Here is a 24,276-nt window from a genome sequence, read left to right on the forward strand (position 1 = left end):
GAACCTACAGTCAGCTCTTATCAACTGAAATCGACACTCATCCGACAAGGGCACTGATTTCCAGTAGTTTAGGCTCCAACCGACGTGGACATGATTCCGGGAGAGGCGCTTCAGGCGATGTACTGTTAGCAAAGGCATTCGCGTCAGTCGGCTGCCGCCATAAACCATTAACGCCAAATTTCGCCGCACTCTCCTATCGGATACATTCGTCGTACGTCTCACATTGATTTCTGCGGTTATTTCATGCCCTGTTTCTTGTATGTTAACCTTGATAACTCTACACAAATGCCGCTGCTCTCGGTCGTTAGGTGAAGACCGTAGGATACTGCGATGCCCGTAGTGAGAGGTAACGCCTGAAATTTGGTATTCTCGACACCCTTGAGACACTTTGGATCTCGGAATATTGAGTTCTCAGACGATTTCCAAAATGGAATGTCTCATGCGTCTAATTCCAACTACCATTCCGCGTTCAAAGTCCGTTAATTCCCATCGAGCGGCCATAATCACATTGGAGGCCTCTTCTCATGAATCAGCTGAGTGGCAGTGACACCTTCGCCAATGCGCTGCGCCGGCAGAGTGGCCGAGGCGTTCTAGGCGCTACAGTCTGGAACCGCGCAACCGCTACGGTCGCAGGTTCGAATCCTGCTTCGGGCATGGATGTGTGTGATGTCCTTAGGTTAGTTAGGTTTAAGTAGTTCTAAGTTATAGGGGACTGATGACCTCAGATGTTTAGTCCCACAGTGCTCAGAGCCAAGCCAATGCGCTGCCCTTTTACACCTTGTGTACACTATATTGCAGCTATCTGTATATATGCATATCGCTAACCCATGACTTCTGATAGCCGAGCGGTCGCCGGCACGGTAGCTCAGCGTGTTCGGTCAGAGGGTTAGCTGCCCTCTGTAATAAAAAAAACTGAGTTAATCGATCAACTACGAACTTAAACGGATGTCTTACGACGTCCGCCCCGAGCAGATGCAACGATCAAAATGAGATTTAAAAAAAAAAAAAAAAAAATAAAAAGGCGGTCTAAGGCGCTGCAGTCATGGACTGTGCGGCTGGTCCCGGCGGAGGTTCGAATCCTCCCTCGGGCATGGGTGTGTGTGTTCGTCGGTGGGATAATTTAGGTTAAGTAGTGTGTAAGCTTAGGGACTGATGACCTTAGCAGTTCAGTCCCATAAGATTTCACACACATTTGAACATGACTTCTGACTATGCATATTTTCGTGCGTATCCGACCGTTCGAAGTCACGCATTTCCCTTTCCGCGAAACTTTGAAGAAAATTATGCGATCTCGGCTATGTCTGCACTTACACGACACTATTTGAGGGTGAAAGTTGGATTTCCGCCGATAGTATTACATACGCTCATAAACGCCGTGAGCCGTGCGTGGCTCGTGTTCGTGCCATATCTCATTTGACATCCTGTTTTTACTGCACTACCACCTCGTTATGTTAATTTCAATTTCTGGTGTCACCGAGTTGCCGCCTTGCCTGCCCGTGAGCGGCAGCAGCGGCGCTTATCGATATAAGCCCTGGCGTACTATCTTTGCTGACTGCTATTACTTCCTGGTTGTCGTGTGTTCGGAGGGAGTTCGTATCTGGCAGTGAGTTGCAACGCGGCAGGAGTGGAGTTCGAACCTGGCAGTCGGTCAGTTGAGACGCGACAGGAGTCGGTCGGGTTGGAGTGTCAGTGAGGTTCGGATAGCCATGACTCACCCGACCGTTGCCGGCACACATGGTTTCAATAGGGACGGTCTTGGCTGATCGTCGGTTGGTCGTCTTACCTGACGACGTTAGTGCTCGCCGATCGTTTATGGGTTAGCGATGTGTGTGTCTCAACTCGTGGTTTGTCCTCGTCACTGCATAGTCATTGCTTTTACCATTGGTCGCGTTCTTCGTCCAAGTGTATGTGATATTGTGCGTAGCTTGTGATGTCGACTGCCGAATTATTTTACTGCTGTTTCCGTGCTGATGTGTAGCAATTGGTCGGTTGGCGCAGTCGTGACCTAGCACCAGTGGGGCATGCAGTGTCAGGAAGATGCGTATAGCCATCACTTGCCCGATGATTGCCGACACTTTGGTTGGGACGACTTTGGTTGACCGTCGGTCGGTCGTCTTGTTAGACGACGTGTATTTGGCCGGCGATTGCTGATGGTTTGGCTGTGTGCGCCGACTCCTGGTTCGTCCTCGTTATTGCACAGTCACTGCCGTGAGCATCGTCTAGTCCTCGTGCAGATGTTCGTGGGGCTGTGTGTAGTTTATGTGATTTTCACTGACAAGTTTATTTAAGTGTTGCCAGCGTACTGCCTCTGAGTCAGTCGGTCATTGATTAAGCGACGTGGGTTTTCGGGTCGTCCACCCCTTATGGGTTGTCTGGGATCCGTTCTTGTTTGGTTCCACAGTCTCTGCTGTCAGCATCGCTGGAATTTTGGTGCAAGTCGGAGCGGAACCTTGGTGCAAGTGTGGAGCATTGGTCTGTTGACTGTGTGTTGGTTGTGTTGCCGCCGGATTGAGTGTGGTTAGGCCGAATGGCTGTCTCACCTAAGTGAATGTTAGTATTTCAAATGCTGGCCGACCCCCCCTCCCCCCGAAACTTCTGAGTGCCGTTAGATGGACTGCGTTTTCTTATTTTATGTTGTGTGTATTTGTATGGCTCATGGCCTATGCTTTGAAATAAAGTTGGTTTTAGTTGTGTTTTAAATTAAGGACTTTTGTTTTTCGAGCATCAGACTGTTTGGGGCCTTCAGCCTAATTGAAGATAAGGCCTTCTGACTTGTGTTTTTTTTTTATTTTTAATTTTACCTTGAATCGTAAATCATCGGCCTTCAGCCGTCTTTAAATTAAGGTTGTTGCTTTTCAAGTGTTAGATTTTTGGGCCTTCAGCCAAATTATAGTACTTAACGTGAGGCCTTCTGCCTTCGCCGGCCCGCGTGGCCGAGTGGTTCTAGGCGCTTCAGTCTGGAACCGCGCGACCGCTACGGTCGCAGGTTCCAGCCTGCCTCGGGCATGGATGTGTGTGATGTCCTTAGGTTAGTTAGATTTCAGTAGTTCTAAGTTCTAGGGGACTGATGACCTCAGATGTTAAGTCCCATAGTGCTCAGAGCCATTTGAACCTTCTGCCTTCTAAATATTCTTTTTGGCGTCAGAATTTTCAGTTAATGGCTTTTAACCGTTTTTTTTTTAAATTTAAGTGGTTGTACCCTTGTTGTTGTTGTTGTTGTTGTTGTGGTCTTCAGTCCAGAGACTGGTTTGATGCAGCTCTCCATGCTACTCTATCCTGTGCAAGCTTCTTCATCTTCCAGTACCTACTGCAGCCTACATCCTTCTGAATCTGTTTAGTTTATTCATCTCTTGGTCTCTCTCTACGATTTTCACCCTCCGTGCTGCCCTCCAATACTTAAGGCGTAAGATAGTGCGGCGTATTCAGCCGTTAACTAAGTTCTAAGAATTTGTACTGTAATGTTTGGTCAAATAAGTAAAGTTATATGTGTTCGAGTGTAGCTGACAGCCGCTCATTTTGGCCCCTTTCCACAATTCCAGCTACCTGTCCTGTCCCGCGGGCTTAGCCAAAGCCTTCTAGATACAAGGCTTACGCACAGCGGCCATATTGGCACGTGACGTCACAAACTGTTGGCCATCTTATCTGTAGTCGGAAGTCCTGTTGGCGTGTATGTTGTGTTGAAAGTGAGTGCCACGTGAAAGTGATATATATTTCATAAAGTATTCGCCTACAATTCTTCGAAGTATGGGATTCAAGTGTTGCGTTCCCTTTTGCCAGGGAAATTATAAATCCCAAAAAGGCATGAAAGTGCACATGTTTCGATTTCCCAAATGTGTGAAGTTGAGAAATCGCTGGATTCCAGCTATTCCCAGACAGGAATTTGTGTCTACGCATCATTCAAGGGTAAGTAAACGACAAAAAATTTATAGCGTGTTATTTGTTTCCATTGCACCACATTTGCCAACTGTTTTTAAAGCAGTTATGTATCATGTACCAGTATAAGTTGTGTCTTGATTATGGACCATTGCTGCGAGGTTAATGCGAAGCAACTATTGTCACACAGAATAGTTATATTAATTAGTGTGTCTCGAAAATGTTTAGTATTCCTTAACATTCCTACCAGATTATTGATTTCCCGGTGCTTTTATTTGGAAGAGCTACAGAATTATTTTGTTCAGTTTTACATATACAGCTATTCGGAAATTTCAGTTTGAGTAAACTACCTTAGAAAATTGCTTTAACGAATCCAGTGTTAGATTAAGCAGTATAGAAAGCAGAATTTCGATGTAAGTGCATTGTGACAAATTAACAGCACCCTGTGACACGAATTTGTCAAGGATATAGGAGAAACAATCTTTTCATGTTTAAGGTTCTGAAGTTCTGGAGGAACAGGGAAATAAAATATTTTTTCGGTTTTTTTTTTTATTTATTAAACATTACGCAGGAGGTGCTCCATTTCGTCGAATGATTTGAGTTTTGTGTGAGGTCAGCAAATTTTGAAGTGGAGAGGAAAATTTACGAAAATAACCAGGGAAACAAATTCTTAAATTCTGTAGGAGCTCAAGCTGCTTTATTTAAAACCGAAAACGTCTGCTTGTTATTGGATGCTGCCGATTTTTTACTACTAGAAAACTTAGCTCCTGAGGTAAAAGACAGAATTTAAAATTACAGTTTGTATTCGAGCCTAGAAACGCGTATTTAAGGCAAATCGTCAAAATAATTTTACATCTTGATATATCATAGGCCAGTTTTGTTCAGTTACTTTACGCAATGATATAAATTTCCAGACCTTTGGAGAAAAGAGAGCCACTTGTATGAATATCAAGAGCTCAGATGGAAACCCAGTTCTAAGCAAAGAAGGGAAAGCAGAGAGGTGGAAGGAGTGTATAGAGGGTCTGTACAAGGGCGATGTACTTGAGGACAGCCGGCCGAAGTGGCCGTGCGGTTAAAGGCGCTGCAGTCTGGAACCGCAAGACCGCTACGGTCGCAGGTTCGAATCCTGCCTCGGGCATGGATGTTTGTGATGTCCTTAGGTTAGTTAGGTTTAACTAGTTCTAAGTTCTAGGGGACTAATGACCGCAGCAGTTGAGTCCCATAGTGCTCAGAGCCATTTACTTGAGGACAATATTTTGGAAATGGGAGATATGATACTGCGTGAAGAGTTTGACAGAGCACTGAAAGACCTCAGTCGAAACAAAGCCCCGGGAGTAGACAACATTCCATTAGAACTACTGACAGCCTTGGGAGAGCTACTCCTGACAAACCTCTACCATCTGGTGAGCAAGATGTATGAAACAGGCGAAATACCCTCAGACTACAAGAAGAATATAATAATTCCAATCCCAAAGAAAGCAGGTGTTGACAGACGTGAAAATTAGCGAACTATCAGTTTAATAAGTCACGGCTGCAAAATACTAACGCGAATTCTTTACAGACGAATGGAAAAACTAGTAGAAGGCGACCTCGGGGAAGATCAGTTTGGATTCCGTAGAAATATCGGAACACGTGAGGCAATACTGACCCTACGACTTATCTTAGAAGCTAGATTAAGGAAAGGCAAACCTACGATTCTAGCATTCGTAGACTTAGAGAAAGCTTTTGGCAATGTTGACTGGAATACTCTCTTTCAAATTCTGAAGGTGGCAGGGGTAAAATACAGGGAGCGAAAAGCTTTTTACAATTTGTACTGAAACCAGATGGCAGTTATAAGAGTCGAGGGACATGAAAGGGAAGCAGTGGTTGGGAAGGGAGTGAGACAGGGTTGTAGCCTCTCGCCGATGCTATTCAATCTGTATATTGAGCAAGCAGTGAAGGAAACATAAGAAAAATTCGGAGTAGGTATTAAAATCCATGGAGAAGAAATAAAAACTTTGAGGTTCGCCGATGACATTGTAATTCTGTCAGAGAGAGCAAAGGACTTGGAAGAGCAGTTGAACGGAATGTATAGTGTTGTGGAGGAAGATATAAGATGAACATCAACAAAAGCAAAACGAGGATAATGGAATGTAGTCGAATTAAGTCGGGTGATTCTGAGGGAATTAGATTAGGAAATGAGACACTTAAAGTAGTAAAGGAGTTTTGGTATTTGGGGAGCAATATAGCTGATGATGGTCGAAGTAGAGAGGATATAAAATGTAGACTGGCAATAGCAAGGAAAGCGTTTCTGAAGAAGAGAAATTTGTTAACATAGAGTTAGGAAGTCGTTCCTGAAAGTATTTGTATGGAGTGTAGCCATGTATGGAAGTGAAACATGGAGGATAAATATTTTGGATCAGAAGAGAATAGAATCTTTCGAAATGTGGTGCTACAGAAGAATGCTGAAGATTAGGTGGGTAGATCACATAACTAATGAGGAAGTATTGAATAGGACTGGTGAGAAGAGAAGTTTGTGGCACAACTTGACTAGAAGAAGGGATCGGTTGGTAGGACATGTTCTGAGGCATCAAGGGATCACCAGTTTAGTATTGGAGGGCAGCTTGGAGGGTAAAAATCGTAGAGGGAGACCAAGAGATGAATAAACTAAGCAGATTCAGAAGGATGTAGGTTGCAGTAGGTACTGGGAGATGAAGAAGTTTGCACAGGATAGAGTAGCATGGAGAGCTGCATCAAACTAGTCTCAGGACTGAAGACCACAACAACAACAACTACTTTCATTACAAGGCCATGTAGAAGAGGAAAGCATGAGAATCCCTATGCGGTCTCAGCTCTAAAACTCGTGAATTCGTACAGCTGCAGAGTGCTTAACACGAGCGTTCCGATACAGACCCGGCCATCAGTATGTGACGTCACAAGTGTGCGCACATGCCTGTAGTCTAGGTGGTGTTGGCTTAGCACGGCGTTTCACGCCGCTTGGAATCGCGGCCTAAGCGTTGGTTCAACGTTTTACAATAGATCGTAGTCTACAGCCCGTATGAGTTTTACGGAAACTGACTCCGGTCGCGAAAGCCAATGCACACGTGAGAGCTCCGTTGCCTCACGAAGTTTCCCAATGACCCCTGTTGATGCAGAAGGGAAGGCTGTTTACTCTGGAGTCGCCTTCCGTCCTCGCGGCGGCCTCTGGCCGGCTGACGCGCGTGGCGACCGCGCCGCTAATGACGGCGAAGGAACCGGACCGCCGCGAAGGCCGTGGCCAGCGGCCGCGGGCGCCCTTGCCCTTCCTTCCGGACTATAAGTGCGGCTGAGCGGGTCCGGGCGCCACAGTCCGGGGCAGCGTCTGCAGAGCCACCCACTACACCACAGCCGTCGACATGGCCTGCAGACTTCCCTCCGCCGCCGCTGCCATCCTCGCCGCCGTGGCGCTGCTGTCGCACCTCGCGACCGCAGCCAAGCTGCGTGAGTATAATGTCGCCAGTCGTTCTACATCTACATCCATACTCCGGAAGCCACCTGACGGTGTGTGGCGAAGGGTACCTTGAGTACGTCATCGGTTCTCCCTTCTATTCCAGTCCCGTATTCTTCGTGGAAAGGATTGTCAGTATGCCTCTGTGTGGGCTCTAATCTCTCTGATTTTATCCTCATGGTGTCTTCGCGAGATATACGTAGGAGGGAGCAATATACCGCTTGACTCCTCGGTGAAGGTATGTTCTCGAAACTTCAACAAAAGCCCGTAGCGAGCTACTGAGCGTCTCTCCTGCAGAGTCTTCCACTGGAGTTTATCTATCATCTCCGTAACGCTTTCGCGATTACTAAATGATCCTGTAACGAAGCGCGCTGCTCTCCGTTGGATCTTCTCTATCTCTTCTATCAACCCTACCCGGCACGATCCCACACTGCTGAGCAGAACTCAAGCAGTGGGCGAACAAGCGTACTGTAACCTACTTCCTTTGTTTTAGGATTGCATTCCCTTAGGATTCTTCCAATGAATCTCAGTCTGACATCTGATTTACCGACGATCAACTTTATATGATAATTCCATTTTAAATCACTCCTAATGCGTACTCCCAGATAATTTATGGATTTAACTGCTTCCAGTTGCTGAACTGCTATATTGTAGCTAAATGATATTCAATTGCCATTCCCTGCACCATGCGTCAATTCGCTGCAGATCCTCCTGCATTTCAGTACAATTTTCCATTGTTACAACTTCTCGATATACCACAGCATCATCCGCAAAAAGCCTCAGTGAACTTCCGATGTCATCCACCATGTCATTTATGTATATTGTGAATAGCAACGGTCCTACGACACTCCCCTGCGGCACACTTGAATTCACTCTTACTTCGGAAGAGTTCTCTCCATTGATAATGACATGCTGCGTTCTGTTATCTAGAAACTCTTCAATCCAATCACGCAATTGGTCTGATAGTCCATATGCCCTTACTTTGTTCATTAAACGACTGTGGGGAACTGCATCGAACGCCTCCGGAAGTCAAGAAGCACGGCATCTACCTGCGAACCCGTGTCTATGGCCGCTCTGCGAAAAGAAAACCGCACCGCAGCTGTCTGTGTGCGCACAGGTCGTGCTGTTTTTCACGCATACGATTACGTTCGACAGGTACTGTGGCTTCGCTCCTTTCAAAGATATACGTTGGCTGAAGAACTTGAGAGACATCTTATTGCATTTCGTCGTTTTAGTTGAAACTGGAATTTGATGGATTTTATATATTACAGCTAATGTCCTTCGAATATATGGTGTCTCAAAACACCAGCAATTGAGAAACTCTCGAAAATGCGTCGATATTGATACAATAAGTTTCTTTAGTTTACGTCTATGGTGACAATCTTTTTTGTTTAACAGATTACCGGTTTCGGTCTTTAATGACCATCATCAGATCTGCAGCAAAAATGGGAAAAATATAAATACACTCGCAAACTGTATACAGCTTAAGAACAATACATAGAGCATATTGAAAAGTACTACTGACAAAATTTACATTTGTGCGATTTAAATATGAAGAGACATACCTGTTTCATAAAAACAAAGTCCTAATGTACGGCAGCCATAGTGGCATCGTCAAATGTTAAATGCGGAATCAGCACCAGCATCGTCAAATACACATAAATCACATCACATCACATGCACGAGTCATGTTGTCAGTAAAACTACTGCTTAAAACAAGCTGCCGTACAGTAGCCACAAGATGTTTGTGTTGTAAGTTGACCAGATGTCGCTAATGTCGGCATACACTAGTTTTCAATAATTAATTGAAACAGCGAAAATAAAAGGGGATACAATAGTTAAAGTCTGTAATAAGCTTATAAAGTATAAAAGGTGTTACAGTAATAAAAAGCAATTAAAAGAACACGACAAAAGTAATATTGTTAAAAAGACGAAGAGTTAAAAACAGTGGTTGACATATACTCTAGTGCCAATATTCTAGACAATGACATAGACATTAAACACCATTGATATTGCACCGGGTAATATTAAACAACATAAAACAAATCGCTAAAGGAGCCACAAATGAAATTTGATTTTTATTACTGTAACACCTTTTATACTTTATAAGCTTATTACAGACTTTAACTATCGTATCCCCTTTTATTTTCGCTGTTTCAATTAATTATTGAAAACTAGTGTATGCCGACATTAGCGACATCTGGTCAACTTAAAACACAAACATCTTGTGGCTACTGTACGGCAGCTTGTTTTAAATAGTAGTTTTACTGACGACATGACTCGTGCATGTCATGTGATTTATATGTATTTGACGATGCTGGTGCTGATTCCGCATTTAACATTTGACGATGCCACTATGGCTGCCGTACATTAGGACTTTGTTTTTATGAAACAGGTATGCCTCTTCATATTTAAATCGCACAAATGTAAATTTTGTCAGTAGTACTTTTCAATATGCTCTATGTATTGTTCTTAAGCTGTATACAGTTTGCGAGTGTATTTATATTTTTCCCATTTTTGCTGCAGATCTGATGATGGTCATTAAAGACCGAAACCGGTGATCTGCTAAACAAAAAAGATTGTCACCATAGACGTAAATTAAAGAAACTTATTACATATATGGGTCACTGTGTTTTTTCGCGACGATGTCGCAACTTGTGATATTGATACAGTTTGTTGTAACTAAATATCGGGTAATGACATGTAGGTGGTTAAGAGCTTTCAGCAGGTCCATCACATACGAAATGGCCACCAGTTGCCCATGTTCACCTTAGTATAGTGGAGAGAAATGTATTAACAGGATCTAAAAGCAGCCCCCTTAGATTGTTTGCAGATGACGCTGTAATTTACCGTCTAGTAAAATCATCAGACGATCAATTCCAATTACAAAATGATCTAGAGAGAATTTCTGTACGGTGCGAAAAGTGGCACTAAACAAAGAAAAGTACGAGGTCATCCACATGGGTACTAAAAGAAATCCGATAAATTTTGGGTATACGATAAATGGCACAAATCTAAGTGCTGTCAGTTCTACTAAATATCTAGGAGTTAAATTACGAGCAACTTAAATTGGAAAGACCACATAGATAATATTGTGGGGAAGGCGAAACATAGACTGCGCTTTGTTGGCAGAACACTTAGAAGATGCGACAAACCCACTAAAGAGACAGCCTACATTACACTTGTCTGTCCTCTGCTGGAATATTGCTGCGCGGTGTGGGATCCTTACCAAGTAGGATTGACGGAGGACATCGAAAAAGTGCAAAAAAGGGTAGCTCGTTTCGTGTTATCGCGCAGTAGGGGTGAGTGTGTCACTGATATGATACGCGAGTTGGGGTGGCAGTCACTGAAACGAAGGCGGTCTTCTTTGCGGCGAGATCTGTTTACGAGATTTCAATCACCAACTTTTTCTTCCGAATGCGAAAATATTTATGTCACCCACCTACATAAGGAGAAATGATTATCATAATAAAATCAGAGAAATCAGAGCTCGAACGGAAAGATTTAGGTGTTCCTTTTTCCCAAGCGCCATTCGAGAGTGGAATGGTAGAGAAGTAGCATGAAAATGGTTCGATGAACCCTCTGCCAGGCACTTAAGTGTGAATTGCAGAGTAGCCATGTAAATGTACATGATTCGTTTCCTGCAGTCCACGAATATTTTCTTATTCCTTTTTGGAATTCTAAAAGATTCTGGGCCTTTCTATTGATTTAATAGAAATATAGATCTTATAATTAAATTTTCCTCGCGACATTTATGTCTCATCTTTTCTACGATATTGATGGAAGCTGAATAAATGAATTAAAATTTGGGCCACAGTCGGAACTTGAACCCGTGCAGCAATGTTAGCCATAGTGCTGCTGAGTGTAATGGTCAGCATTCCTGACCAGTAAGCAAGGAGACTCAGGTTCAAGTATCGGCTATGGCACAAATTTTAATTTATTTATTCAGCTTCCGCCATTATCATAATAGAAATATGTTTAGCATCTTCGATGTTATGTACGTATAAGACTCTCTCTGAGGAGTGAGCTGTCATTTTCAATAAATTACAAATTAAGTACGAAACACGCAAATGCGAATGAGTATTCAGAACACATTGATCATCTAGTAAAACAAATTACCACTCTATAACAAAGCATCCAACAAAGACTGACACATTTGGAAAAGAATTAAAAGGTCACTTAGTCAAAGCCATCTATAAAGTGTAAAAGAAAATCTACAAGCTAGTTATTTTAGTAGGCGTCTTTTCCAAGCAAGAACGTCCATTAAAGTAAATATTAAGACGAAATGTAGTCTGGTACAGGTACAGGAATATTAATGCTGCTCTTTTTCTCATTGTTTCAGTTGAAGAGCACAGGTAGAAGTTTATTTTTGCACAAGTTAGAACCTACTTCACACAACCAGCACACTTATTTACCATAAGGGGAATTTATCGTTAAATACGTTTGGTAATGCATAATTATGTAAATAATGAGTAAAGAGTTTGCACATTCTCACTTTCAAAGAAAGAAAAGGCAGAAGTAGTTTTCAAAATTGCAATGAATGTACCATCTGAAGATATAGTGAGGTGCTGCTTCAATTCCTTTGCTACTCTGTCTGCAGCAGTCACGACCATACTGCGGCAGCAGAGACCTATCGCATACGTAAAGAAGGGCATTCATTACTAGTATTTGAGATTTCCTCAGAACTGAGTTCATTTCCTCCAGCGTTAACAACATCGGTAACTCAGTTATTTTAACATATCAGGACACAAGTATTAAACACTGTCTCTTCGAGATGTTCCTCCATGTATTTCGATCTCATGTATTCTTTTCTTCTATACCAAGTCTTCTCACTATCGACCGTACGTTTTGGAGTCAGGTAGTCATGGATCATCCAATTATCCATCTTCCAACAGTTTCACAACCCAGTATACGTTTTGGTGTTCATGTTTCCTTTGTTCTTCTTACACGTCCATATCACTGCAGTTTCCTTCTATCTCGCTTGCATTCTCTTTAACATTTCACTATTACTTTTTCCTTTTTCTAAAAACTTCTTTCCAACTTTCTCAAAATGTCCATCTCTAACACTTTCAGTTAATTAATATACAGGGTGTTTATAAGTGAATATCGGGGTTTTAACGCGTTATGATATTTATTATATTAAACTTACAGTTATAAATGATATGTCAAATGAAAGAGCAACTCAGTTTTACCAAGAACCTTCTAAATGTTCAATGTGAGCACCATTTGTCACACGGCACACATCAAGTCTATAGCCGAGTTCTTCCCAAACGTTGATAAGTGTGTCTTCAGTGATTGTAGCAACAGCTGCTTCAATCCTGTTTCTTAATTCAGTGAGGTCTGCTGGTAGCGGAGGCAAGTACACACGATCCTTGGTGAAGCCCCAAAGGAAAAATATCTCATAGCGTTAGGTCGGGTGAACAACGTGGCCATGCAAAGCAAGCCTTGTCATTGGGCCCGTTGCGGCCTATCCAGCGCTTGGGCCGGTGGGGTGGCGCACCATCTAGTCACTGTCTAGCGGATTGTGGCGGAAACATCGCGCGCTGCGCATGCGCACTGGTGCCAAACACAACTGTTTGAGTTGCTCTTTCATTCGACATATCATTTATAACTGTAAGTTTAATATAATAAATATCATAACGCGTTAAAACCCTGATATTCATATATAAACACCCTGTACACTGTCCAGTCAGATGATGACCACCTGTCAAAACCTGAATGCCTGAATAACTATCTTCTGCAGCGCAGACCACAGCGAGACTCCAGGAAGAAAGTAAGTCAGGTTCTGGAAGCTACTGACAGGGAGGTGGAGCGATGCCGACTCTAGTACCACGGCCACGTAAGCTAGATTTCTCAGTCGAGAATCCATGGAGTGAACAGCCCGATCAAGGTGGTCCCACAGATTTTCCATTGGGTTTAAATCCGCGGAGTTCAGTGGCCAGCGGTGTATGGTAAACTTATTCCGGTGCTCTTCGTACTACATCTACATCTACGTGATTACTCTGATATTCACAATAAAGTGCCTGGCAGAGGGTTCAATGAACCACCTTCAAGCTGTCTCTCTACCGTTCCACTCTCGAACGGCATGCGGGAAAAACGAGTACTTAAATTTTTCTGTGCAAGACCTGATTTCTCTTATTTTATCGTGATGATTTATACCTATGTAGGTGGGTGGCAACAGAATGTTTTCGCAATCGGAGGAGAAAACTGATGATTGATATTTCATGAGAAGTTCCCGTCGCAACGAAAAACACCTTTGTTTTAATGATTGCCATTCACGTATCATGTCTGTGACACTATCTCCCCTATTTCGCGATAATACAAAACGAGCTGCCCTTCTTTGTACTTTTTCGATGTCATCCGCCAGTCCCACCTGATGCGGATCCCACACCGCACAGCAATACTCCAGAATAGGGCGTACAAGCGTAGTGTAAGCAGTCTCTTTAGTAGACCTGCTGCACTTTCTAATTGTTCTGCCAATGAATCACAGTCTTTGGTTTGCTCTACCCACAATATTATCTATGTGATCGTTCCAATTTAGGTTATTTCTAATTGTAATCCCCAAGTATTTAGTTGAATTTACAGCCTTCAGATTTGTGTGACTTATCGCGTAATCGAAATTTAGCTGATTTCTTTTAGTACTCATGTGAATAACTTCACACTTTTCCTTATTCAGGGTCAACTGCCACTTTTCGCACCATACAGATATCTTATCTAAATCATTTTGCAAGTCGTTTTGATCATCTGATGACTTTACAAGACGGTAAATGACAGCATCATCTGCAAACAATCTAAGACGGCTACTCAGATTGTCTCCTATGTCATTAATATAGATCAGGAGTAATAGAGGGACTAGAACACTTCCTTGGGGAACGCCGGATATTACTTCTGTTTTGCTCGATGACTTTCCGTCTATTACTACGAGCTGTGACCTTTCTGACAGGAAATCACGAATCCAGTCACACAACTGAGGCGATACTCCGTAGGCACGCAGTTTGGTTAGAAGTCGCTTGTGAGGAACGGTGTCGAAAGCCTTCTGTAAATCTAAAAATATGGAATCAATTTGACATCCCCTGTCGATAGCACTTATTACTTCATGACTATAAAGAGCTAGTTGTATTTCACAAGAACGATATTTTCTAAAACCGTGCTGACTATGTGTCAATAAATAGTTTTCTTCGAGGTACTTCATAATGTTCGAATACAGTATATGTTCCAAAACGCTACCACAAATCGACGTACACCGCGAGCTGTGTGACATGTTGGATTGTCCTGCTAGTAGATACCACCGTGCCAAGCAAAAACAAACTGATGTTTAAAGCTTTCCCGGCGTACTGATTGTTCCATAAAAACACGGGAGAACTGCCGGATATCAGTAACTTCCTGCCACGATATTTCGGCGCAGTCTTCTGGCCAACTTCAGGTGAATGCCACTGTAGTAGTACTGGCGAGTACGCGTTGAGCTCCGCTATTTAAAGCGAGGTGACAGGAAGTTACTGATATCCGGCAGTTCTCCCGTGTTTTTATGGAACAAAAACAAACCGCTTATATGGGTGAACATGGCCCCCAAGAATAGATGCGTACTTGTATTTATCTACTGTGCTCTCCAGAATGAGGAGATCACCCAGGGAATGCGACGAAAATTTACCCAGACCATAATGCTCCCCCCTCCGGCCTGGACGCTTCCGACGATTGTTGTAGGGTATTGGCTCTCAGACTTTTCACGCCGTGCACAGCAGCACCCATCTGCCTGATGGATCATACAGCTTGATTTGCTGGAAAGGTCATCGGTCGTCACTCAGTGATCACCCACTTGCGTTACTAGCATGCAAATTCCAGCCTTCGTCGCAGAATAACAGCAGTCAGCATGGGTGTATGAACTGGGCGCCTACTGCGAAGGCCCGTATGCAAATAGGTTGGCTGCATATTCGTTGAGGCGACACTGTTGGTAGCTCCTTGGTTCATCTGAGCCGTCACTTGCTCAAGAGTTTCAAGTCTGTTCGCCAGTACACATGTCTGCAGTAGTTGTTCATACCTGTCATCTATGGCCCGTGGTTCACCACAGTTAACTTGGCGCCCGTTTTGGATAGCGTCATTTTGCCATGCACGTTATGCTTTAACTACGGCGGCACGCGATCAGTTTACAAACTCAGCCGTTTCAGAAATGCTTCCACCCTTGTCCAGAAACCCAATGATCATGCCCTTTTGGACGTCACACACATTATGGCAACAAGTACACTGTTGCACATGTCCTTCCCAACACGCCTTGCCGGCCGCTGTGACCGAGCGTTTCTAGGCGTCTCAATCCGGGACCGCGCTGCTGCCACGATCGGGTTTGGATGTGTGATGTCCTTAGGTTAGTTAGGTTTAAGTAGTTCTAAGTCTAGGGGACTGATGACCTCAGATGTTAAGTCCCATAGTGCTTAGAGCCATTTGAACCAACACGCCTTATATACCCTCCACTGCTAGTGCTGCCACCTGACGTCTGTGAGTAGTTATTGCACGTTGACGTCGAACGTAGGCGGTGGTCACATTAATGTGACTGGGCCGTGTATTTCCGATTAGGTGTCCAGATCTCTACTGTATACAAGACTGTACTCTCTAACATCGACTTGAATATGATTCTTTGCGTTCTATTCATCACGTTCTTGCTATACAGGGTGGTCCACTGATAGTGATCGGACCAAATATCTCACGAAATAAGCATCAAACGAAAGAACTACAAAGAACGAAACTGGTCTAGCTTGAAGGGGGAAACCAGATGGCGGTATGGTTGGCCCGCTAGGTGCCGCTGCCATAGGTCAAATGGATATCAATTGCGTTTTTTTTTTTAAATAGGAACCCCCATTTTTTATTCCATATTTGTGTAGTACGTAAAGAAATATGAATGTTTTAGTTGGACCACTTTTTTCGGTTTGATAGATGGCGCTGTAATAGTCACAAACATATGGCTCACAAAATATCAATGGTCCTCCGGTCGTTACTAATACTTTTATTGATTTCAACATTTGACTTTCCCTCTTAAAAAGTAGATCCCATGCTTAAAAAATTTTCGACTATTCTGATCCTTTCTCCTCTATATAGAGTTCATTTTGATTCCAGATCATTAATAAGGTATTCCACTTATTGATAATTAATCTTCATATCTGAAATCTATATTGTACTGATAATCTATATGCATATGTAATTCGTGCCCACCTCATCTTTTACTATGACTCACGTAGAAAAAAATAAAGTGCTAAAAAGCCTAGCAACTTGCCACGAAACAAGAAACAACTCTTGGAGTCTCGCTACAGTTTCCACTTCCACAACCAAACTGACGATTCCTTGATGCCTCGGCAAGTATCCCATCAAGCGATCTTAAAATTTCTTTTCTCGTCTGTTCGAATCAGCGCTTCTTTATTTTTTGCCTGATAGACACATATTCAGCATTCTCCTGTAGCAGACACTCATTCCATAGGCGAAGATACCGAAAACTAGTAACAATAGGTTATTCGTAGACTAGGAAAAGGACACAGAATTTCTCAAATCAGAAAATTTACGAGAGGTGTCGAAGGTAAGAACCCACTTACGCTTCTGAAAGAAGCCTTCTGGACACAATATTCACTTTCCGCTGCTTTTCACTTCGAAATCGTCTCGTCACAGCCACCTGGGCTGTGGACTTAAACAGTTAAAGGGGTGACGGGCATTCTGCGTCGAGGCAGTCCTTCGCAAGACGGCAAAGAGGCATCTCATTGTCGCCTCCCACCCTTGGTGTGTAACAATTTATGTATTTTGGGTGGAAAACCTCTAGTTTAAGAACTAGGAAAAATGAAATCGAAAACAAAAAGTTTGAAGAAATTCCAGTGGGGAAAAGAGACTAGATATCACAGACCTTTGCTTCATGTCGTGCACTGTTTCTTCTTTTTCTCAGGTACACATACCATAATGACGAAATAATTTGCAGGTATTATCCTGCGGAGGTGAATCATGGGCTACGACGAAACCGGTAAAGAAAAAATTGAAGCATTTGAAATGCGATATTACAAAAGAATGCCGAAATTTCGTGGACTGATAAGCTAAGAAATGTCGGCAGAACTGCTGAGGAATATCTGTATCATTGGAAGAATCCTAAGGAAATGCAATCCGAAAACAAAGGAAGCAGGTTACAGTACGCTTGTTCGCCCACTGCTTGAATACTGCTCAGCAGTGTGGGATCCGTACCAGATAGGGTTGATAGAAGAGATAGAGAAGATCCAACGGAGAGCAACGCGCTTCGTTACAGGATCGTTTAGTAATCGCGAAAGCGTTACGGAGATGATAAACTCCAGTGGAAGACTCTGCAGGAGAGACGCTCAGTAGCTCGGTACGGGCTTTTGTTGAAGTTTCACCGAGGAGTCAAGCAGTATATTGCTCCCTCCTACGAATATCTCGCGAAGAGACCATGAGGATAAAATCAGAGAGATTAGAGCCCACACAGAGGCATACCTACAATCCTTCTTTCCACGAACAATACGAAACTGGAATAGAAGGGAAAACCGAAAGAGGTACTCAAGGTACCCTCCGCCACACACCGTCAGGTGGCTTGCGGAGTATGGATGTAGATGTAGATGTAGATGTAGATGAAGGAGAAAGATGACAGAACATGTGTTAAGAGGTCAGAGAAGAAGTTCAATGGTACCGGGGAAAGCTACAATGAGTAAAAGTTCTGAACAAGGATAGAGATTGGAATATTTGTTTAAAATAATTGAGGCCGCTGTGTGTAAGAGCTCTTCTTCTTTTTCTTTTTTTAATTTTTTTATTTGGGCCTCCATCTCTCCTTATGGCCCATCCTTTCACCCAAAGTGCCTTCATCTTCCAGGCTTCATTGCCTTTGTCGTGTGCGTGCGTATCCTGATAGTAAGATAATAATATGGAAATGAAGAAATAAAATAATAGAAACTGGAAATTTGTGGTAAGGTCTTATGGGACCAAACTGCTGAGGTTATCGGTCCCTAAGCTTACGCACTTCTTAAACTAACTTACGCTAAGGACAACACACACACCCATGCCCGAGGGAGGAGTCGAACCTCCGACGGGGAGGGCGGGAGGGGGGGGGGGGAGGGAGGCGGAGCCGCGCAGACCGTGACAACGCGCTTCAGATCAAGCGGCTACTCCGCGCGGCCTAAAATAATAGGATTTCATTGTTCTTCCGACTTCATAATGTAACAAAATTCCTTTATCAAAGATAAACTGCGAATAAATTTAAGCACGTGCTACTCTTGGTTGAATAAAATGTATTTCTTTGAAGGTGACAAGAAACGCGATCCTTTCTCCTGGGCATTACGGAGAAAATTAATTACGTCTGCATGAAAAGAATTTTTTTTGTAGTCCAAAAGAAGCAACCTTTTGTTGCTATAGATTCATCCTCCAAATGACTAAAAGTCAATCGTAGTACTTGGTCTTCATGTGTTGTCGACTTCTACTGGTAGTCTCACACCTTTATCACTTACGTGAAACAACTATAGCGTTGTAAGAGAGTCTTCTATAGTGTTAGCTTTCGTATTGCGTCGATTATCTATTAACTGCCGTAGTGGGGAGCACTTGTGGGGATTCCTTGATCGTGATAAGCAGCATGTTGCCAAATGTTTTCCAATGATTGTCATCTGCGCTATCCGAAAAAAATGGTTCAAATGGTTCTGAGCACTATGGGACTTAACATCTGTGGTCATCAGTCCCCTAGAACTTAGAACTACTTAAACCTAACTAACCTAAGGACATCACACACATCCATGCCCGAGGCAGGTTTCGAACCTGCGACCGTAGCAGTCGCGCGGTTCCGGACTGCGCGCCTAGAACCGCTAGACCACCGCGGCCGGCGCGCAATCCGAAAATATTTCACTAAATGTAGGACAAATATTAGGGAAATATTGCATCGCGGTTCTCAGTAATGTAGGTAGCTGTATGTCCGAGCATCCATAGTGCTGCATTTTGTTTGACAACTGGGTATCGAATGCGGTCAGTTCACATGAGTTCACGAACGTTCAGGTAGCTCGCGTTCGTCCTATCAATGGCTGCTAGGCGGTGGCGGGGAAAGTTCCACACTCAAGCGCTACTCCGCAAACAAACTTGTGCGCCAGCGAGTCGAAGCTCCCGCGTTTGTGGCAGGGCGCAGCTGCACTGAGGTGGTTTCGGTGCAGTTTGTCGGTCTTGGGTATTTTGTCACTGACAATCAGATACCGTCGTGAGCGAATCCGTGAAGGCCGGAACGGTTGGGGAATGTTTCGCCACAGTACTGTCCAGTTCATCTGTGCCTCCTTGGGGTTTCCACGTGCGGTCTTTATCATGATTATGTATATTGTCTTGTTTAGGAGCTGTGAGGTGCTTGGAACGCCGGCATGCACATAACTAAATTCTAGAAAGTATTTCCGCATTGTTGGAGGATTCCGGAGGAACAGTCGCGAGTTGTATCGGTGGCGCTACGCTTGTTGATCTTGTGCTGGTTAAATGACTGCGGAGAAGACATGCGCCCTGACGCTCTATTTCTTTTCTCGTTCAGTCGATGAGGACTGTCGCACATTTGTGTCGGACGCTGATTACCCCAAGACAGTCCCGTGAGAGAGGCAGGCTGAGTGCCGCGAACTGTACTTTAAAGACGTTGCCAAGTAGAAGAAACCAGCTGAATGCCCGCTGCATTTTCGACGCCATAGCTACAGAGAGCGGTAGTACTTGGGTCACGTAGCACATTTTGCTTCCGTTGTATACATGAATTATCTGCACCTTTGCAGGAGGTTCCGGTGTCTATCGAAGTGCAATTTCAGTGTGGTCCTGAAGCGGTTCAGGAGGTCTGCCCAGTTCTTAATTATCATGCGGCCTGGCGTGGCCTCCCAGTAGATGCCCAGAGAACGATGTGAGGTTGTTGCTCGGACTATGCCACTTCAGAAATTTCGTCAAAGCCTCCACTAAGGGGAAGTATCAGGTACTCATCTGGGCGCCACTCCCCTTCATATAGATATTAAGCACGTCTTCCGGCGAGGCCTGGTCTTGTTGAAAAGACACAACAACAATACGTCGTATGCGTATGCTGTGTAGCAGATCCACGTGTTCTGAACCACTATTCTTCTAATTCTGTTTTCAGTGAGACTTAGGTTCAGCGGCTATAGCATATAGAGCCATCGACAGGGGCATACTTGGTGAAGATCGATAAACGCGAAGAGATTTTGTGAGGTGACCGTCGATTAAAACCCGAGAGGAGGCATTTGATAAACGCGGAGAACGATTGCAGTACGAGTCTGAGATTACAAATGACAACAAGATATCCCAACCAGACTTCAAATCCCGCTTAATTGCCCTACTTTGGCACAAACATATGGACTGTCCACACACAAGTGCAGAGAATTTTGCCGTCTTACCGTCCATTTCTATTTAAATTGTCCCGCGTCCTTTTGCATCGCTTTCAGCAACCGCTGACAGAACCGCATTATCCTATCAAATTCTTTGTTTAACCCATGGAAAAGTCTCTAAATTTCAATCCTCACTGTTCTGATAACACCAATTCCACGTACACATTGCTTATTTACATCGAGTGCAAAGAAAGAAGAACAGCCAAAAGAATTGGGATTCTTGCAGTGGTGGGTCCTCACATGACTGCTGAAAAGTAATGCCTCCTAATTTTTATGTGAGAAGTCTTAAAGCTTTTTAAATAAAACAGACGTTACTAACATTCTACATCTTTATTCTTCGCGTCTACTCACGAGTATTTATTTTTCAATAGTCACCCTGGCGACGAAAGCATTTCTCCTTCCGACAGACCAGTTTGTTGATACCGTAACTGTAGAACGTTTGACTTTTATGGTTCAAATGGCTCTGAGCACTATGGGACTTAACATCTATGGTCATCAGTCCCCTAGAACTTAGAACTACTTAAACCTAACTAACCTAAGGACAGCACACAACACCCAGCCATCACGAGGCAGAGAAAATCCCTGACCCCGCCGGGAATCGAACCCGGGAACCCGGGCGTGGGAAGCGAGAACGCTACCGCACGACCACGAGATGCGGGCTGACTTTTATGACTGAGCCACAACCTCACCTATGCTTGCACCGCTTCATCACTATCAAAGTGAAGTCCTTGAAGGAGATCTTTACGTTTCGAAAACAGATGAAAATCGAATGGGGGCAAGTCGGTTATATATTGAGAACGATCGCGGGGGTGACCCCAAGGCGACGGATTGTTGCAGATGTCACGACTCTCGTGTGCAGTCTGACATTGTCATGGTGAAGGAAGAGGTGCCCCTGTGTGGACGAACTCTTTTAATTCGTAAATCGATTACGGTATGCTGTCTCTCACATGCCGTTACACACCACCATGTTACACATTACAATCCGGACCCCATTGCCTCATTGACAACTTGGGTCCATAGCTTCGTGAGGTCAGCACCATATTATATCCCTACCATCAGCGGCAAAAGGCTGCAAATATGTAGACAGGAAGAATACAGATGTAGAATGTTAATTACGTTTTTTTGTTTGAAAAGCTTAAAGAGTTTTCACATAAAAATTCAGAGGCGTTACGTTTCAGCACGCCATCGTATATTCAAGCCACGGTCCGTCTCTACAATTTTCACACAATGTTCTTCCATTCATTAACCAAGTAGATGGTTCCCTGTTGCTTTTGATTGTGTCCTACCAGCCGTTCCCTTCTTTTAGTCAATTTGCGCCATAATTTCTTATTTTCCAAACTCTATTCAGTAGCTCCTCATTAGTTATTCGGTCTAACCACATAATCTTGAACATTCCTTTTGACAGTAATAGTAGTGGTATTTCCAAGTGCCGGAGTGGCCAAGCGGTTAAAGGCGCTACAGTCTGGAACCGCGCGACTGCTACGGTCGCAGGTTCGAATCCTGCCTCGGGCATGGATGTGTGTGATGTCCTTAGGTTAGTTAGGTTTAAGTAGTTCTAAGTTCTAGGGGACTAATGACCTTAGAAGTTAAGTCCCATAGTGCTCAGAGCCATTTGAACCATTTGAATCATTTCCAAGTTTCGGGCTGACATTTTGCACTATGTATTTCTCTCCAAGGATAACAGAGGGGAGTAACACAGTGGTAAGACAATGGAATCACATTCGGGAGGGAAGAGGTTCAAATCGCCGTCTAGCCATCGACACTTAGTTATTCATTGGTTGTCTAAATCTCACAAGGCAAATTGTGCAACCAGTTACGCAGGTTCCTATTCTTTATCTACTCCTACTATTTTTCCCTCTACTCCTGCTGGTCAACTACTCCTGGATGCCGTAGCAGATATCACACTATCCTGTTCCTTCTTATCGTAAGACTCTTTGAAAAGGAAAGGACAAAATTCCTTCCCCAGTCCGTAGATGTACATCAGCTGCAATGACGTCATCGGCTTCTTTCCTTCTTCCAATTTTCAAGCATTACGTCGAAATGGTTTCTACGTACGTTAGCGACCAACAACCGCCATGAAAGAGAGATTAATACTACTACTTGCTTACGAAAGATCATCTGCGGAGTGAGTGCTTCTGACATCGATGAGCTCTCTTTCCTTTCTGCTAACCATTTGAAATTTTTCTTCTATTGAAAGGTCTGGAACGAAAGCCACTGTGCCTTACGAGGTCAAATGAAAGATTGCTTGCAGAAATAAGTTGGAAACCTTGATATGCAAGTCGCTAACGAGGTATCAAATATGAAGGGTTGCTCCATGTGATGAGCATCCAGTCACATACTAATTTACTTTCACTTTCTTTTAAGTAACCGGAGTTTCTGCTGTTTTAGTGCTGTATCCCGTCTTTTCCTATGGAGGTAATCTATTCATCTCTACGTAACTCCTACAGCCAACATTCTCTGTAACCAGTTACGCAGTTTCATATTCCTTTTCCACTCCTACTATTTTTCCTGGATGTCTCACTAGCCTATTCCTTCTTCTCGTAAGGCTCTTCTATGAACTTCTTTCCCCACATGTTTCTTATAGTACTTCATTTCGTATTTTGCTGTCCAGTTTTATTTCTCTTCCAAAATTTTCTTTCACATGCTACGTTGTTTCTTTGATGTGCTTGTCTATGACGTTTTAAGACTAATTATCTTAACCTAAATTACACCGTCCAGTTTTATTTAGAATAATCTATCGAACTGTGTTTCAACAGCTGCCTCGTTCAAGCGGTGCAAGGCGGGAGACCCACAACTTGGGGGCTGCATGAAGGAAGCCATCAAGGTCGCAGTCGGAGAACTCGCTAAAGGTAAGCAAGCGCGCTGTGTGTCAAGGTTCGAGAAGCGGCGAAGAACGGTGGTTTGCTGCAAGGCTAGCGATTCACTTGTTAAATTTATGATAACGGCTTGGCTTTGTGCTGTCTTTCGACTTTGCCGGACCTGATTCGCACTGCCTCCACAGCAGGCTACAAATGCATTGTGTAAAACACAGGATGTAATAAACTGTACTGACGAAAAACAAAACCCGCGTCTGTGAAGGAAGGCATGGAATAAATGAACGTTTTGATGGAGAGGATTTTTTTTAGCTATAGGTGACGGGAATGTAACCCCGGAAAGAACTTGTGAACCCATTACGGTGTGAGCTGCGTGTCGGATGAAACGCCGCCGTGAAACTGAGTTTCCTAATTTTCAAGCTGCGAAGTGTGTTCAGAAAGTATCGAATGTTTTGTAGCAAGCGTAAATAAATGAAGTGCGACAGACTTCCTTTGGTGGAGATGTGACAGGGTACGTTCATGTCTAGTCGTGGTTTTTTTTCCCAGCCAGCAGAAAGCGTCAGTCGCTGGTAGGCAGCTTATGAGTGTGGACGTGTAGTGAGCGCTCGCTGGATTCCAGTAAGTTGCAAAATAACTGTTAAATACACTACTGGCCATTAAAATTGCTACACTACGAAGATGACGTGCTACAGACGCGAAATTTAACCGACAGGAAAAATATGCTGTGATACGCAATGATTAGCTTTTCAGAGCATTCACACAA

General features: G+C 43.6%; 1 protein-coding gene across 1 annotated transcript in view; it reads left to right on the top strand.

Annotated features, from left to right (window-relative positions):
- The first annotated feature begins 7,210 nt into the window (after window positions 1–7,210).
- LOC126203069 (protein takeout-like) overlaps window positions 7,211–24,276 on the top strand; it is a 45,704-nt gene continuing 28,638 nt past the window's right edge. The window contains exons 1-2 of the mRNA XM_049937308.1: window positions 7,211–7,332; window positions 23,457–23,549. Coding sequence (XP_049793265.1) covers window positions 7,248–7,332; window positions 23,457–23,549 — 178 coding nt within the window. The 5' untranslated portion in view covers window positions 7,211–7,247. The remainder of the gene's footprint in view (window positions 7,333–23,456; window positions 23,550–24,276) is intronic.

Source organism: Schistocerca nitens, chromosome 9 (assembly GCF_023898315.1).
Source record: "Schistocerca nitens isolate TAMUIC-IGC-003100 chromosome 9, iqSchNite1.1, whole genome shotgun sequence".
Lineage (NCBI taxonomy): Eukaryota > Metazoa > Arthropoda > Insecta > Orthoptera > Acrididae > Schistocerca > Schistocerca nitens.